The sequence below is a fragment of the Cyprinus carpio genome, chromosome B21 (assembly GCF_018340385.1).
Source record: "Cyprinus carpio isolate SPL01 chromosome B21, ASM1834038v1, whole genome shotgun sequence".
NCBI classification, from domain to species: domain Eukaryota; kingdom Metazoa; phylum Chordata; class Actinopteri; order Cypriniformes; family Cyprinidae; genus Cyprinus; species Cyprinus carpio.
This window is the reverse complement of record NC_056617.1, coordinates 13352484-13372077: the sequence shown is the minus strand read 5'-3', so window position 1 is coordinate 13372077 and position 19594 is coordinate 13352484. Positions and strand designations below refer to the sequence as shown.

Below are 19594 nucleotides of genomic sequence, written 5' to 3'. Positions count from 1 at the left end.
AAGTTCTCAAATATATTCTTAAGAACATCCTCATTTTTTTCTTAAGAAGAAAACATCAGCCGTTATCTGAATGAATACATGACGCACTGATAAAATCACAATATAGTCTTTTTGTGCTCCCTGCAGGTTACCCATAGACTTTATAAAAATATTATCATAATAATCATAATAAGCACGCACACTATTTTCGTCGCGAGTTTGACTGGCGCTCAGGTTCACGTTTTTAATGCGGCGTGTTTTTGAACAGTTACTTTAAAAATAGCCTGTCTCAAACTGCAGCGATATGTTTCATTAAATTTTGTGCTGTGTTCTGAGTGAACGTTTCCGGTATGTGTGTCTGCGCTTCTGCAGCAAATGCGTCCTGCGCGTTCATATGCGCTGAATACTCCCAAAGATTATGAGCTAAAATTATTTATAAGCTAAAATTAAATGAAATTCAATTAAAGCTCCCTATCTGACTCGTTTTAGAGTCAGATAGTCAGATAGGGAGTTGCTACTGAGAGTAGTAGAGTTGCTACTGAGTTTTGAAGTCTGCAAAAAGTAGCATCACACATAGGCTAATCATAATGACCGATCGTGCACATCCCTAGTCCTACTATGTATTGTAGCTGTTGTTGTAATGCTTAAATATAACAATTAATTTGAAATAACCCAATAAATTAATTAAATCTTATTGTTTGGGAATTAAGAACAGTCTGGGGCTGTCCTAAATTTAAAAAGTTATTTACGATGGTTTTTAAGAAGATTCTTTAAGAATTTGAATTCTTCTTAGGTTTTGTCTTAAGAACAATCTTAAGAAAAAAGATAAGAATATTCTTAAGATGGATTTTTGGGAATACAAAATATTCTTAACTTTTTTCTAAAGTTAAAAAATAAGAAGAAAACGGCAGTTAAGAAGAAATTTCTTCTTAAGAATGTTTTGTGAATCCGGACCCAGGATGGGGGCGGCAGGGTTTTAGTCTTCTCGCACCTCTCAAAAATCTGATCACTAGATCGTGTTTTCCCACTGAGCGACCGTCAATAGCAGCGTGAAAGGCTGAGATAGCGCCAATGTAAACCTTAAGCGTGGAGGGCATACTGCCGCCGTCCATTCGTTCTTGCAAAAAATTCATATTTCAGACACGGGGCAGTTTCCCGGGTCCTGACCATTTGATTGACACCATCTCTCAAACAGTGTCTATTTACAAGCATACAGGTGTCTCGTAGAAGGGGCTCACACCTCCGTAATCGTGTCCATCACACAGCGAGACAACGAACCCGGGTTTACCGGTTCCTGCACACCATCCACACCTGAAGTTTCCACCATTCTTGGTTGGGGTGCCATATCTAGCCTTCCGCCTGAGACAGGAGATCTCGTCTAAGCGGGATCCGCCACGGGGGAGCCGCTAGTATTTCCAGCAGATCGGGAAACCAAGGCCTGTTCGGCCAGTACGGAGCAACTAATAACACTGATGCTTTCTCCTCTCTGATTTTGTGCAGCACTTGTGACAAAATCTTCAGCGGGGGGAACACATACAGTGTTCCATGTCGCAAACAGGTCTACCTCCGCTTTCCCGAACCATTCCGAGATCAGCCTCACTGTCCCAGGGTTCAGTCTCCATTCTCCGTGAGGAATCCCTTCCCTCGAAAGCATATCCGTGCTGCTGTTCAGGCATCCTGGGACATGCGCTGCTCGAATTGAGAGCAGATGGTGATCGGCCCACAGCAAAAGGCATGCTGCCTGTCTGTAAAGTGCTTTCGAGTGTACGCCGCCCTGGCGGTTTATGTACAATACCACCAACATGTTGTCCATGCAAATTTAAGACATGATGCCCCCAGTCTTGCATGAGGAAACTCTGAAGAGCCAAGGCGATTTATGTGCCACATCCTTTCCGACTCTGTCCAGTAGCCCGAGGCCGGTACGACGTCGCAGTGAGCTCCCCAGCCCATCGTCGACATGTCCGTCGTGACCACTTTCTGCTGCATGACCAGACCAATCTGGGCACCGCGTTGATAAGTCGGGGTTTTGCCATGGTTTCAGCGCACTCAAGCACCTGCGAGTGACCACAACGTGGGCACGGCCCGTTTTCCATGCCCTTCTCTGTACTTGTGTTTTCAGCCATAACTGGAGGGGGCGCATATAGAGTAGACCAAGGTGACAAACCATCGCGGCCGCCGCCATCCATTCCAAGAGCCTCTGATATTCCTTCAGTGCTACGGGCCGGCCCAGCCTGCATGTGTTCAGAGCGGACGTTAAATCTAGTGAATGCTCCCGGCTCAGATGTGCTCTCATTGAGTCCAACTGCACCCCCAGATACATGATTGACTGGCTGGGGCGTAACATGCTTTCTTGTTTGTTCACACAAAGACCCAAACTCTCCAGGTGAAGTAACAGAGTGCATTTGTGGCTGTTGAGCACATCCTCTGAATGGGCCAAGACCAGCCAATCGTCCAAATAATTCAATATTCGCATTCCGCTCGCGAGGGTAAAGTGATGAATCCACACATTTCGTAAACATACGTAGCACCAGTGCTAGCCCGAACGGCATCACCGTGAACTGATACGCTATGCCTTCGAATGCAAATCTCAGAAAGTGCCTGTGACGAGGGGAGATCTGGATATGAAAATGTGTCTTTCAGGTTCACCGAAACAAACCAATCTCCGGGTCGAACCTCTTTGAGTATCTGCTTTAGCGTTGTCATTTTGAAAGCGCATTTGTACAACGCACGGTTGATTGGTCTCAAATCTAATATTGGACAGAGACCAACATCTTTCTTTGGAACGACAAAGTACCGGCTGTAAAACCCGCTCTCTCTCTCGCTCGGCGGGACCACTTCTATCACACGTTTCGGGAGGAGATTGAGAATTTCTTGCCTCAGAACCGGCTCGTTGTGTGCCGGAACTGTCGACATGCCCACGGGGTCGTATTCAGAAAGCACACGGGACGAGTGGGAGCACTGTATGTTAGAGAGGATCGTGCCTCGCCAATCAACGGGGTGCACAAGCCTTCTGCTGAATGTTTGAGCGACACAAACGTGCGTGTGTGCGAGATGTTGAGGCTGCAGGGGTCCGACACCGGGCGTGAGCATTGCCAGATACACAGGGAAACTACGAGCCCGACGTTAATTGCGCCATTTTGCGCGGTCGCCCACGGCGGTTCGCTGGTGGCGGTGACATATTGCCAAGAGAAATCACCAAGGGTGATGTTCCTCCGGGCCCTAGGCACCCGCACTGAGAATTCCTCGCAGTACGGGCAGCCCGACCCGGTGAGGTGAGACCCAGGCAACGGATGCAGAACTCTTGGGTGTCCGGGGCCTCGATGGGTCCCGAACACAGTGTGCAAACGTTCAACATGCTGGAATGCCGAGAGGGAAATCCGTCTTCTTGCGTTTTCTCTACAGCTGTCTTCAGAAGGATACATGAAAGAGGAAGATTCTAAGTTTATGCCGCCAATATATATTTATTGCATTATATAGTGGCAGGGCCCCGCCCCCATTCGCCGTCTTGGCTGCCATTGGCCAGTGAGAGTTGCAACTTCACTGGCGTTGTGCAATAAGATTTCAGGTAGGTTAGGAAGGAAGGGAGTCCCCAAGGCGTTAATGCCATGTCGAGAGACCGTTCTCGAGAGGGAACACACACATACAGCAGCATAATTTTAAAAATAACAATCAGAATGTACACAATAATTAAATTGAAGTTTATAAAATGATCAATTCACTATTAAGGCCATTTTGTCATGACAATCCTGCATGAAAATTTACTAAATGAACAATTCACTCTTGGGCACATTTTGTCATGACAATCCTACAAAAATAACTCCCTTGAACACAAGATGAAATATGAAGGGCACTCTGGAAGCTTCAGAATGTTCCAGGAGATTATTGAGGGCCTTTTCCTTGTCCTCTTCCTCCATTACAAGGAAACAATGCTCTTCCACTGGCCCCCTGAGCAGATGTCTGTTGTAATGGAGCCATTTCACAACTTCTGTCTGGGATTACTGGGATCTCCTTCATTACAGAATATTGAAGGAAAATGTTACTTTAATATTTCTTATTAATGTGTGTGTGTCTATATATTTATATATTTTTATATATATATATATATATATATATATATATAGTGACGGGGTGAAGTACACGACATGAGGATAGAGGTAAGTTCCCCGAAGGGTGGATTTTATTAACCAGTATGTGGGGGAAATAGCCAACGTGAGGGGTTTTCCGGTGCTCGGTGCTCGGCCTTCTCTCTTTATATCTCTCCGTGCGCAGTGCTGTGTGGGTCCGTGAAGTCCGTGCGTAGTGAGGGCTGGCGGTCACACACTGCTGTCTGGGGAAATAACAGAGATAGGTTAGCCGAGTCTTTGGAGACATCTCTCACCTCTGTGTTCGTCGGTGCGGCTTATAAAGCCAGAGCTTGATGGGGCGCAGGTGTGACCGCTCAGCCCGTAATGAGCAGGTGCAGGTGTACCTGCTATGTTTCCAGGGCGACGCTAATGAGAGCTCGGGACACGTTTCACCCCCCCCACCCCCCCCCCCAAGCGTCGTCCTGTCCCTGTGGAGAAGTGGGGAGATTGGGGGAGGGCGGGGAGTGGAGCCTGACAGACTTGCGAAAGCTGACCATATCCTTGAGAGACCATCGGCGTTTGCGTTGGCCATCCCCGCCCGGTGTTGTACGGTGAAGTGGAAGTCCTGGAGCGTGAGGAACCACTGAGTCACCCTGGCATTTGTGTCCTTTGCTCGGGCCATCCACTGTAGAGGGGCGTGGTCAGTGATCAGGGTGAACTGGTGGCCGAGGAGGTAATAGCGGAGCTCCAGGACCACCCACTTGACGGCCAATGCCTCCTTCTCGATCCAACAGCTCGTCAACCCACGGCATCAGGTAGCTGTTGAACTCAGAGACTTCGTTTAAGCGGCAGAAGTCATTGCAGAAGCGGAAGGTGCCGTTGGGCTTCGGAACCATGACGATGGGGCTGGACCACAGGCTGCGTGATAGCTCAATGGTCCCTAACCTCAGCATCTCCTGTACCTCTTCCTCGATAGCGTGTCGCCGAGCCTCCGGAACCCGATAGGGCCGCTGCCGGACGATCACTCCGGGTGCTGTGCGGATATCGTGCTTGAGTACGTGGGTCCGCCCAGGCTGGGGAGAGAACACATCGGTGAAGTCAAGTCATCTTTATTTATATAGCGCTTTAAACAAAAAAGATTGCGTCAAAGCAACTGAACAACATTAATTAGGAAAACAATGTGTCAATAATGCAAAATGACAGTTAAAGGCAGTTCATCATTGAATTCAGTGATGTCATCATGCAGCTCAGTTCAGTTTAAATAGTATCTGTGCAATAATTTGCAATCAAGTCAACGATATCTCTGTAAATGAAGTGTCCCCTACTAAGCAAGCCAGAGGCGACAGCGGCAAGGAACCAAAACTCCATCAGTGACAGAATGGAGAAAAAAAACTTGGGAGAAACCAGGCTCAGTTGGGGGGCCAGTTCTCCTTTGGCCAAACGAAACCAGCAGTTCAATTCCAGGCTGCAGCAAAGTCAGATTGTGCAGAAGAATCATCTGTTTCCTGTGGTCTTGTCCCGGTGGTCGTCTGAGACAAGGTCTTTACAGGGGATCTGTCTCTGGGGCTCTAGTCCTGGTCTCTGATGTCTTTCAGGGCTGTAGAGGTCCTTTCTAGGTGCTGATCCACCATCTGGGCTGGATACATACTGGATCCGTGTGACTGCAGTGACCCTCTGACTTGGATACAGACTGGATCTGGTGGCTATGGTGACCTCGGAATAAGAGAGAAAGAGACTAATGTGAGCGTAGATGCCATTCTTCTAACGATGTAGCAAGTACATCGGGTGTTATGCGAAGTGTTCCCGGTTTACCTAATTAATGCAGCCTTAAAATCCTATAACGGATTTGGATATTAAAAGCGTATTAGTATGTTATGTGTAAGCCAGGTTAAAGAGATGGGTTTTTAATCTAGATTTAAACTGCAAGAGTGTGTCAGCCTCCCGAACAATGTTAGGTAGGTTATTCCAGAGTTTGGGCGTTAAATATGAGAAGGATCTGCCGCCCGCAGTTGACTTTGATATTCTAGGTATTATCAAATTGCCAGAGTTTTGAGAACAGAGCGGACGTGGAGGACTATAATGTAACAAGAGCTCGTTCAAATACTGAGGTGCTAAACCATTCAGGGCTTTATAAGTAATAAGCAAGATTTTAAAATCTATACGATGTTTGATAGGGAGCCAGTGCAGTGTTGACAGGACCGGGCTAATATGATCATACTTCCTGGTTCTAGTAAGAACTCTAGCTGCTGCATTTTGGACTAACTGGAGTTTGTTTACTAAGCGTGCAGAACAACCACCCAATAGAGCATTACAATAGTCTAACCTTGAGGTCATAAATGCATGGATTAACATTTCTGCATTTGATATTGAGAGCATAGGCCGTAATGTAGATATATTTTTGAGATGGAAAAATGCAGTTTTACAAATGCTAGAAACGTGGCTTTCTAAGGAAAGGTTGCTATCAAATAGCACACCTAGGTTCCTAACTGATGACGAAGAATTGACAGAGCAGCCATCAAGGCTTAGACAGCGTTCTAGGTCATTACATGCAGAGCTTTTTGGCCCTATAATTAACACCTCTGTTTTTTCAGAATTTAGCAGTAAGAAATTACTCGTCATCCAGTTTTTTATATCAACTATGCACTCCGTTAGTTTTTCAAATTGGTATTGTTTCGCTGGGCCACGAAGAAATATAGAGCTGAGTATCATCAGCATAACAGTGAAAGCTAACACCGTGTTTCCTGATGATATCTCCCAAGGGTAACATGGAAAGCGTGAAGAGTAACGGCCCTAGTACTGAGCCTTGCGGTACTCCATACTGCACTTGTGAACAATATGATACCTCTTCATTCACTGCTATGAACTGATGGCGGTCATATAAGTATGACTTAAACCATGCTAATGCACTTCCATTAATGCCAACAAAGTGTTCTGGTCTATACAAAAGAATAGTGTGGTCAATAGTGTCGAACGCAGCACTAAGATCCAATAGCACTAATAGAGAGATACAACCACGATCAGATGATAAGAGCAGGTCATTTGTAACTCTAAGGAGAGCAGTCTCAGTACTATGATATGGTCTAAATCCTGACTGGAAATCCTCACAGATGCCATTTTTCTCTAAGAAGGAATATAATTGTGAGGATACTACCTTTTCTAGTAACTTGGAAAGAAAAGGGAGATTCGAGATCGGTCTATAATTAACTAGTTTTTTGGGGTCAAGTTGTGGTTTTTTGATGAGAGGCTTAATAACAGCCAGTTTAAAGGTTTTGGGGACATACCCTAATAACAATGAGGAATTAATAATAGTCAGAAGAGGATCTATGACTTCTGGAAGCACCTCTTTTAGGAGCTTAGGGTCTAACATCTTTTAGGGTCTAACATACATGTTGTTGGTTTAGATGATTTAACAAGTTTATACAATTCTTCCTCTCCTATAGTAGAGAATGAGTGGAACTGTTCCTCAGGGGATCTATAGTGCACTGTCTGATGTGATACTGTAGCTGATGGCTGCATGGTTACAATTTTATCTCTAATAGTATCGACTTTAGAAGTAAAGTAGTTCATAATGTCATTACTGCTGTGATGTTGAGAAATGTCAACACTTGTTGATGCTTTATTTTTCATTAATTTAGCCACTGTATTGAATAAATACCTGGGGTTATGTTTGTTTTCTTCTAAAAGAGACGAAAAGTAATCAGATTTAACAGTTTTTAAATGCTTTTCTGTAAGATAGGTTACTTTCCCTCCAAGCAATATGAAATACCTCTAGTTTTGTTTTCCTCCAGCTGCGCTCCATTTTCCGGCTTCTCTCTTTAGGGTGCGAGTGTGCTCATTACACCACGGTGTCAGACTGTTTTCCTTAACCTTCCTTAAGCGTAAAGGAGGAACTGTATTTAAAATGCTAGAAAAGAGAGAGTCCATAGTTTCTATTACATCAAGTTGTTCTGAGGTTTTGGATATGCTAAGGAATTGGGATACATCAGGAAGATTACTTACAAAGCAGTCTTTTGTGGTAGAAGTGATGGTTCTACCATACTTGTAACAAGAAGTAGAATTTACAGTTTTAGCTATATGAAGTTTGCACAAAACTAAATAATGATCTGAGATGTCATCGCTTGGCTGCATAATTTCAACACCATCAACATCAATTCCATGTGACAGTATTAAATCTAGAGTATGATTTCGACAATGAGTAGGTCCTGAGACGTGTTGTCTAACCCCAATAGAGTTCAGAATGTCTATAAATGCTGATCCCAATGCATCTTTTTCATTATCAACATGGATATTAAAATCACCAACAATTAAAATTTTATCTGCAGCCAGCACTAACTCGGATGTAAAATCAGCAAACTCTTTAATAAACTCTGTATGGTGCCCTGGTGGCCAGTATACAGTAGCCAGTACAAACATCACAGGGGATTTATAATTAACATTTGTTTCTCTGGATAATGTTATATTAAGCACCAATACGGGGTGAAGAAGTACACTACACGAGGATAGAGGTAAGTTCCCTGAAGGATGGATTTTATTAACCAGTATGTGGGGGAAATAGCCAACGTGAGGGTTTTTCCGGTGCTCGGTGCTCGGCCTCTCTCTCCTATATCTCTCCGTGCGCAGTGCTGTGTGGGTCCGTGAAGTCCGTGCGTAGTGACGGCTGGCGGTCACACACTGCTGTCTGGGGAAATAACAGAGATACGTTAGCCGAGTCTTTGGAGACACCTCTGTGTTCCCTCTGTGTTCGTCGGTGCGGCTTATAAAGCCAGAGCTTGATGGGGCGCAGGTGTGACCGCTCAGCCCGTAATGAGCAAGTGCAGGTGTACCTGCTCTGTTTCCAGGGCGACGCTGATGAGAGCTCGGGACACGTGTCACAATATATAGATAGATAGATAGATAGATAGATAGATAGATAGATAGATAGATAGATGGCACCTATTTATCTAAGATAGATAAATAGACAGATTTGAGACATACCTCACAAGCGTAGCCTGTTATCCAATTGGAAGGGCCTCTTGTAGGGGATATGCACTGTAATATATATGTATCTTGGTTAATTTCATATTGGTCAGAAGGGGGTGATAATGTAATGGTAGGCTGGAGGAAATGTCCAGTACCTTTCAGAGAAAACTCCAAAGTTCTCCAGAAGAATAAAGTCCACCATCTCCGTATGACTGGAATGTCACAATGGAAGACACAAACATAGAGAAATCTTTAAATATCAACTGTTACAACATCATAAAGGTCAATTACTTTAACTGGTTACTACTTACAGATGTAAAATCAAAGGGTGCTCCCAAAACAAGATGTACTGGAAAACAACAAAAAATAAGAATATTCTCCCTGTAAATGGCACGAAAAAACCTTCCTTGTTCCTTATTTAAATAATCTAATTTAAATAAAATAATCACACCAATAATTGGTTGCAAAAATGTGTAGTATAGTCTAAAATAATTATGTGCACAGCTAAACTATTATGTAATAATAAATTGTGAGTACATATATTAAACAAACAACTCAAGATATTTATATCTCCACAGACAACTGCCTTGTTGAAGTGGATTTGAAGATCGCTTTTTAATTTGACCAGTTTGGCTGGCTTAAACATGCTGGTCAAGCAGAAAATTGCTGGTAATCGCTGTAACACTTGTTGCACTGCTGCAGTAATGTAGCACCTCTCTGAATCCTAATAGGCCTACGTCTCTACAAGAGATGAAGCCATAAACAGTTATCATTTATTATTAAAATAACTAAACTACAAGGTAATATTTACACACAAACAATGCATATAACATAGGAAATTAAAGCAAATGAATAATAAACCTCTTCAAAACTTAACGACAAGGCCTGTCCACTGCATGCATCTGAAAATTAATAGAAACATCCACAGAAAAAGTCAACAAAACAAATTCAAGCTTCAATATAATAAAGCCAAGCACACATTAAGTACTTAGCGGATAAATGCTTAACGTTATATATACGATAATTATTAAACATATGATAATAAATACATTACAAACTACTCACCGTGCTCTCTCGTTGTCAATAACTCCGCCCCTCACTTCTGGTTCTGTGGCTGCGGTTCTGAAACTGCTGGTGCTGCATGACTGCAGCTGGATATATCTCTATGAAAGACACTCTGTAGGACAAAGCAGCGACCACAAATTCCATAGATCGACTCATGTTACGTGCACAAATAAAAGCCTAACAGTGTGTGCTTGTGTGTGTCTGTTTGTTGAATTTCTCTCTCTGATAAAATAATTTACCTATTAAACTGTGGCATTAAATGCCAATATGAATATCAATATGACGTAATAGAAGAATAATGTACACGTATATGAATGTACACAAATATTTATTTTTTTCTGAAATAATGTTTATTTTTCATATTACTTTTATGACTGGGTATTTAAAAATGTAATTGAATAAGTCTGAATGAAAACTTACTCGTAAAGTAAGATCTGGGGGTTCAAACATTCCGACAAGCGCACGTGATTGGGGAAAAAAGTAAAGATGCGTTCGACTTCATGCAGCGCAGACCTATCGGCGAGAGTAGCCGCTTGCAGTCATGGGCGGAATTGAAAGCGGAGATGTGAAGTTGGACACTTTCTGCTCCCGGTAGTGATGCTCTCGTGGTGTTTGCATACTCTTATCACAGATGAAGTGAATACCATGAAATGTTTGTCAAATGCACAGTTTCAGAAACATTTTCATGAAGCAAAAGAAACACTTTTAATATACTGTTTAATACAGCACCACCAGTACAAGAATAAAGTTCAACATAATCATATACTAATTAAATACCGATGAAGTGGAGGTATAATTGCTTTTATCAGTGTTTTTTTTATTAAATGTGAGTCAATATAACATTGCCACTACAGTAAAAAAGCTTTTACTGTTCTAAAAACAGATTTGTGAGCAGTATTGGAATTGAAAATGTTAGAAACATACTTCATTGTTGTCATGTGGTGAATTTGGCCAATCGTGAAACAGCTGTGTCATAATCAGCACTCCTGCAATCAGCAAACGCTCTTGAGAAACTGCGCCAGCTGAGTCAGCCGGCTCTTGAGAAACTGCGCCAGCTGAGTCAGCTGGCTGCTCTCGAAACATTATCGTGGTACTTTGATGCCATATATGACAGTGACGTGGCGTCGGACAAAATTTATAACCGGTTTGCACGTTTCAAGTCAGATTGCGATCGGTTTGCGCAGTGCTGCTTGAAGTCAAACGCACCTAACGGCTTAGTTTTTCGTTGATCACGTGATTCTATGAAAACAATACGTGCTCTGGCACAGAGCTTGAGAAATTGCACTGCTTACTCGATACGCACTTTGAAGCTTCTGTGTCATATGTAACATCACTACCATTTTAATTTTAGTTACTTAGTAATCAGGGATTTCCTTTGTGTGTGCATATTTATTTATTTACAGGTGATAAAACATTTTTTGTTTTCTTTTCAATTGGTAACCCTCTTCCAAATGTGGGTGGTTCCTCTGTACTTCACCACAAAGCTGCACTGGTGGAGGTTTCTGGTGACATGGTTCATCTTCTCTGTTGTTACGGCCTTCATCTCTTTTCGTGCTACCCGCAAACCACTAGACTGCACCACTCCAAGGTAACAAAAAAATGTATCATGATCGGACTTTGAGCCCGATGAGCTGTGGTTTACTTTCTCTGCCCGACCTTTTATCAACTGTCTCTTTTTAAAGTACGAGTGTGCACTATTGACCAAAAATGATATCTCAATATTTTGGGGGATTTTGACAACAACACTGAGACAATATTTTGTGGAGTGTGTTTTTGTGCCAGACCAGTACCTTGGTTGGTTTAGGTCTGTCATGGACAGGTTACTCCCAAAGCTTTTCATATTCTGTGTGATGGTTGGTTCACAGCAGTGACAGCGTTTTCAACTAGGCTATATATGTTTTCTTCAAAGCAATATTTGTATAAATGTAATGTAATGATTTAAAAAAAAAAAAAATCAAAATGATACTTTACGTATAAAATATTAACTGCTAACAGGTGGTAACAAGTCACTGTTTTGATAAGTCATTGATTCATTCATTCATTCATTCAAATGGCTGATTCTGTGTGATATTTTCTTTCACCAGCCAGTTTAGCTACTAAATGAAGTTACCTGCCATTCAGAACTTCTACCAGCCAAAACAAAAATATCAGAAATAAACAAGATTATCAAAGTAACAGCTTAGATTTAAATTTATTTATATTTTATATTAACATTTATTATTAAAATAAATCAATATTGAAGCCTCACCTCTATTGACATCTATTCAAAATATTAGTATTGACTAAAATTAGAATATTATATTTAAAAACATTAGTGTTGATGGTAAATGTTCAAGGCGTCAGTCCAAAACAGTCAATCTAATTACTATACAGACAAAAGTTCACTTCAGGAATAAAAAAAGTGGTGTCAGTAAGTTTGAATTGAGGTATAAGGTTGAATTAAGGTCAGTACGTACAGTACATATTTGTTCCAAATCACTGTATTTCAAAGAAAATAATATAAGTGATGCTGTTGCATACATTATTTTGAACAGTAGTAGTCATAGTTGGGTGTTGCCAGTGTGAGTAAATCATATAAAACAGTGTGTTCAAATTTTCAAGACCACCCTCTTAACACTATGTATGCTAATGTTTGAGGCTCCTTATAAGGGAAGGGCTGTAATAATGATGACATGCATATACACTTTTTTCAAGTCATGCATTCCCTGAGAATTGAACATTGCTGTTGTTAGTGCCATGCTCTACTGTTTGAGGAGTCTAAAGAAAGGTTCAAATAAAATCATAAAGTTTAGAGATGATTCAAAGTAATTTGGCAGTAAATAACTCTGAGCAAAACACATTTTTGTATTTATTTTCTCTTTTTATTTTTGGGGTGATACTGGATTCTTTGTGAGATTCATATCTTGGTGATTTTATTCTATTTTATCTTTCTCTCCATACAGGTTTGTTTATAAATGGTTCCTCCTATTGTACAAGATCAGCTACACCACAGGCATTGTGGGCTATACTGTTGTTATGTTCACCCTCTTTGGCATAAATCTTATATTTAGGTGAGTTGTTAAGCTTCATGTTTAAAAGCACTGTACTTTGTTGTTGTTGTTTTTTATAAAAATTGATTTCAGGTTAAAATGCATAAGAATGTATAGGAAAGTGTTTGTTTTGGATTCTCCAACTAATGTTCACCATCTCTTTTATGTTTTTCATAATTTTAAGAATATTTGCTTTTTTATTTATTCTTAATTTGATTAATAATAAATGTAGTTAATAAATTGTCCCGTCATTTGACAAATGAAGTAAAAAGTACAAATAATTAATTTCATTTTTCAAATAATAATAATAATAATGTTATAATTTAAACCTGAAATTCATTACTTTAGCCAGTCAACAAAAGAGTTTGTCAATGATTGTTGTCAGTTAAAAACTGGCAAAATGCAGGGGGAAGGAAGCATAGCTAAATCCATTTTATTTATTAATGTTTCCTTGTGATGAAGGATTTTGGACACACATGGGTATAGATTTGTTTGCTACCATAATAAATAATAAATAATACAAAATAAATCAGATTTCATACTCAAGTGTGGTATGCATAATGCAGTGCATTACTTTACAACCTCACAATCCAACCAAACCAAATTAATCATCAAACATTCTTGATTATTGATAATTAGTAATCATATTATTAATCATATTAATAAGTTTCACAAGCTTATTAAAAGGTTAATGTATGACGACAACAATCCAATTGACAATTTGGAAAAGTAGTCCGCTGGACATCAAGAGAACCCTACACTCTGACGTCCACAGAGGCTATTTAGGGGACATTTACGGGAACATTCACAGGATTTCCAGTGGCCATTTGGGATGTAGGGATTTTCGCTTTATGTCCTCTGAGTGTCATTTTATTTTACATTTAGGCTAACCAAAGACAGAAGACACACTGTAAGGAGAAAAATATTTTTATTTTAATTGAACAATTGTGAAGGTGCAGTGCTCTTTCCATGTGTGTGTGTGTGTGTGTGTGTGTGTGTGTGTGGTTGTCAGCTGTTATGTTAGTCCGAAGTCAATTCTCCCCATTGTTTTCTAACCTAAAACAACAAAATGAACACATTCAGTAGTAGGGCTGGGCTATATGACCTAAAATCAAAACCTTGATTAATTGAACACTTTACCTCGATTACGATTATTGAACGGTTATTTTATTTATTTTTTGCCTTCATAGTTCATTAGGATTGTACTGTAAATATACTCCGCTATTAAAGGTGGGATTTTTTTTTTCTAATGAAAGAGTTCATTTCTTATCTTAGTCATTTTAAAATAATTGAAGGACACAAACTATTTATGGTTATTTGTTGAAAATTTCAAACAATTGAAATTAAAGCACACATTGTTTGAAAAGATGTCTTATGAAAAAAGCCGCATTTCAGTTTTATTGTTAAAAAGCAAGTTTCCAAAAAATGAAAAAAAAAAAATGAAAACTGCTTTCCTTTTTTGCAAACAAAATCAATCAATGAATAATGCCATGTCAAAAGTAGAAAATAACCAGCATCTTGCAAACAAAATACATTTTAAATACTGTCATGCAAAAAGCATAAAATAATGGAAGTCGTGGCCTAGTGGTTAGAGTGTTGGACTTGCAATCCAAGGGTTGCAAGTTCGAGTCTCGGGCCGGCAGGAATTGTAGGTAGGGGGGAGTGAATGTACAGCGCTCTCTCCACTTTCAATACCACGACTGAGGTGCCCTTGAGCAAGGCACCGAACCCCCAACTGCTCCCCGGGCGCCGCAGCATAAATAGCTGCACACTGCTCCGGGTGTGTGTTCACGGTGTGTGTGTGTGCACTTTGGATGGGTTAAAAGCAGAGCACGAATTCCGAGTATGGGTCACCATACTTGGCTGTATGTCACTGTCACTCACTCACTTGTCACATAACTTATCTCTTCTAATAACATATCTCTTCTAAATGAATATAATTTTAAATAATGCAATGAAAAGTAGAAAAAAAGAACTGATAGGAGAAAGAGTAGGATATCATCTCAGCGATCTTGTCCTGTCATGCTATATGTGCAAGTACTTAATCTAGGTTCTTATTGGCCATTCACATAAAACATGTCTTTTTGTCTAAAACCGTGAGATGCAGCGCTTGCTGCTCATCATGGTTTTTAAAAAAGAGCAGTGCAGAATGACTTCTCCGACATGTTGCCGTCAAATACAAAAGTTGACATGCAAACCTGCTACTGTAAACCAGAGCTGGCTCTGCTGTAAACAAAAGCTCGTAACGCTTGCCCCACCTCCAGGGTCTCCTGTTTTGGAACTGACATTGATGAGCGGCGCTGCATTTAAAAGTTTAAATTCTTTCTTTTAGAATGCCACTCACGTGTGAAATGCTGCAAAAGATGGCAGAACAATGCTCATATAGCACTGACTACACACTTTTTTAGTATGGATTAAAAACCGAAATAATCGACATGGGAAAATTACGTTTGTTAGAGGTTCTGAATTTCGGTTTTGATTTATTTTTGATTAACTGTCCAGCCCTATTCAGTAGTGTTATGATTTTATGTCTAGGAGTATAGTCCATAGAAAAATTATTTGTAAAGACTATTTGGATTTAGACAAAGCAGTCAGATATTTAGCACACATATGAAGATATCCGTCCCAAATGGACTTTTTGCTGCATAGGTGCCTCAATATCTGTCACAGTTGTTATAGTAGCTACAGTGGGGAAAATATTTATTTGATCCCCTGATGATTTTGTAAGTTTGCCCACTTACAAAGAAATGAAGGGTCTGTAATTTTAATGGTAGGTTTATTTTAATGGATAGTGACAGAATACCAACCAAAAAAATCCAGAAAAAAAACATTATATAAAGTTTAGAGATTGATTTGCATTTCAGTGAGTGAAATAATTATTTGATCCCCTACCATCCAGCTAGAATTATGGCTCCCATAGAGTGGTTATGTGTTAAGAAGTTACTCCTAATGTCAGCTCTTTAGGTGTATAAAAGACACCTGTCCACACAATCTGTATCTTCCATGTCAACCTCTCCCACCACCATGGGCAAGACCAAAGAGCTGTCAAAGGATGTCAGAGACAAGACTGTAGATCTGCACAAGGCTGAAATGGGCTACAAGACCATCAGCAAGAAGCTTGGTGAGAAGGAGACAACTGTTGGTGCGATTATTCGGAAATGGAAGAAATACAAAATAGACCATGAGGCAAAATCTGATTGATGGTTAAGGATGATCATGAGAAAAGTGAAGGATCAGCCCAGAACTACATGGGAGGAGCTTGTTAATGATCAGTTGGGGCACAGTCACCAAGCAAACCATTGGTAACATACTACACCACAATGGACTGAAATCCTGCAGCATCCGCAAGGTCCCACTGCTCAAGAAGGCACATGTACAGGCCTGTTTAAAGTTTATCAATGAACATCTAAATGATTCAGAGAAGGCTTGGGAGAAATTGAGCTCTTTGGCATTAACTCGACTCGCCATGTTTGGAGGAAGAGAAATGCTGACTATGAACCTAAGAAAACCATCCCTACAGTCAAGCACAGATGTGGAAACATTATGCTTTGGGGCTGCTTTTCTGCTAAGGGTACAAGACGACTTCACCGCATTGAGGGGCAAATGGACGGGGCCATGTATGTAAAATCTTGGACGAGAACCTCCTTCCCCTCTGCCAGAACACTGAAGATGTGTCATGGATAAGTCTTCAAGGATTACAGTGTCCCAAAATATACCGCCGAGGCAACAAAGGAGTGGCTCAAGAAGAAGCACATAAAGGTTATGGAATGGCCTAGCCAGTCTCCAGACCTCAATCGTATAGAAAATCTGTGGAAGGAGCTGAAACTTTGAGTTGCCAAACAACAGCCAAGAAACCTTAAGGATTTAGAGAGAATCTGTAAAGAGGAGTGGACCGAAATCCCTCCTGAGATGTGTGCAAACCTGGTTACCAACTACAAAAAACGTCTTACCTCTTACCTCTTGCCAACAAGGGTTTCTGCACCAAGTACTAATTCATGTTTTGCTTGACTTTAAAAAATTATTTCACTCACTGAAATGCAAATCAATTTCTAAGCTTTATATAATGTGTTTTTTTTTTTCTGGATTTTTTTGGTTGGTATTTTGTCTCTATACATTCAAATAAACCTACCATAAAAATTACAGACCCTTCATTTCTTTGTAAGTGGGCAAACTTACAAAGTAAGCAGGGGTTCAAATAATAATTTCCCCACTATAATGTCTACAAATCTACAAGTTAAAATACCTTTTCAAAAACTCAAAGCCATGTCTGAGAAAATCACCAGAAGGACCATTAACCATCACTATGCAGCTGTGTGTTGCCATGGATACATGCTGCATGACTTCAATAAGGTTCAATATGTGCTCCTGTTATGGCAATCTGCCACATTCACTCAACCAAGAGTGCGAGTTATATACAAGGAAGGCTTTACTTACAGTGCAGATGATTTATTCCCGTTGATTTTTTGATTCTTCCCGTTGCTTGACGTTATTGATGAGGGTTGAGTAGTTCTTTACATCTGCCAATTAACTAACTCGTAATTATATGAAAAGCGATACCAATATATAAAAACAAAAAAACAAAAGATATACCATGGTATTCCTGAAAAGCATCAAGTAAGAAAATGAAATGCAACACTAAGCAAACATTCTTCCTGTAGAAAGCTGTATTGGCTTGGTGTCCTCGGGTAGTGTGCTCCTGTATAACACCGGCAAAACCAGTGATGCCATCAAACGGTGTCGCTAATAGCTACTTCCTGCCAGGTTCCTTAAAGGGCTACACCCTTAAATTGGCTGCTAAAGCTCCCTTACCGGAAATAACGTCACATTTCTGAAGCGTGAAACATAAACCACACGAGCCAACTCAATAAATATAATGACACATGATAGACTTGAAAAGACAAACCTCTTTTTTAGTATATTTCAACATAAACACACATCGCTAGACAAGTAATAAACACAAATCCAAACGCACACAGCAGTGAACACACGCCCAGGGAGCAGTTGGGAGTTCGGTACCTTGCTTAAGGGTCTCACCTCAGTTGTGGTATTGAGGGTGGAATAGAGCGCTGGTTATTCACTCCCCCACCTTTTCTGCTGGACCTGAGAATCGAACCCGCAACCTTCGGGTTACAAGTCTGACTCTCTAACCATTAGGCCACAACTCACCCAAACAAGCAATAATACAAACACTCAGAATTCGTGCTCTGCATTCATAAAGTGAAAGTGAAAGTGACGTGACATTCAGCCAAGTATGGTGACCCATACTCAGAATTCGTGCTCTGCATTTAACCCATCCGAAGTGCACACACACAGAGCAGTGAACACACACACACACACACTGTGAACACACACCCGGAGCAGTGGGCAGCCATTTTATGCTGCGGCGCCCGGGGAGCAGTTGGGAGTTCGATGCCTTGCTCAAGGGCACCTAAGTCATGGTATTGAAGGTGGAGAGAGAACTGTACATGCACTCCCCCCACCCACAATTCCTGCCGGCCCGAGACTCGAACTCACAACCCTTCGATTGGGAGTCCGACTCTCTACCACTCATTAAACTATGACAGATCCTTTACTGCAAAAAGACGGTCACTGTGACATTCCAAAGTGATGAAACTATGGCGCCATGTGCTTATTAAAACCATTTTCATAGGTTTCATGTTATATTGTTGGCTTGGAAAATATGTAAATATGCATGCCCAGTTGCCGCAGCTGTGTCCCTTCTGACTAGAGACCTGCACGGGATGGATTTTTTAGTCCTGCTCCCGCAAGATTCTGTCCCACGCCCACCCTCTTCGTCATTTGGTTCATTTTAGCAAAATGTAATTAAAATGTTACATGTTACTTCCCTAACATATCTACTACTTACGCAAACATTAATCACACTACAAACAAGACAAAACTATAATGCTATAAGAAACAGAAAATATTAATTAATTGTTTACCAGGTTCTTTAGTCTATGCCAGCTCACCTCACCTCTTATCTGACAAGTCTTCAGGTTTGAGTCGTTTGTTCATCACGTGACAGCTTCATTAGCATAACCAATTCAGTCTGAGCCAGAAAGCGAATTGATTAGTTTGTCTTTTGAGTCTTCAGGTTTTTAGAGTCATTCGTTCATCACTTGACAGCCACATAAGCTTAACCAATGTGTTGGTTAGTTCACCTTTCGAGTCTTTCAAGTCATTCATTCTTTTGTCACGTGACGTGACAGCATTGGATAGAGAAATTAGTTAATAATTTACAACCTTCCCAAGTCTTACAAATGGGTGCATAGTTGTTATTATTATTATTATTATTATTATTATTGTTGTTATTGTTATTTACTCTTACAGTTATGTGATGCGTTTATCATAGCAAAGGCAACATAACATATGAATTCCATAAGCAGCTTGTGGGTTGATAATGTAAAACTCCGGATAAGTTTTCTTGCACGCATCCGTATTTATCGTATTTATTCCAAGTTTAAGAAAGAAACCCTTCTTAAATCTTTTGGAATGTTC

At 40.7% G+C, this 19594-nt stretch overlaps 1 protein-coding gene across 1 annotated transcript in view; it reads left to right on the top strand.

Annotated features, from left to right (window-relative positions):
* rnf121 (ring finger protein 121) overlaps window positions 1-19594 on the top strand; it is a 108551-nt gene that overhangs the window by 77068 nt on the left and 11889 nt on the right. Inside the window, exons 4-5 of the mRNA XM_042748411.1 lie at window positions 11501-11655; window positions 13010-13117. Of these exons, the coding sequence (XP_042604345.1) occupies window positions 11501-11655; window positions 13010-13117 (263 nt within the window). The remainder of the gene's footprint in view (window positions 1-11500; window positions 11656-13009; window positions 13118-19594) is intronic.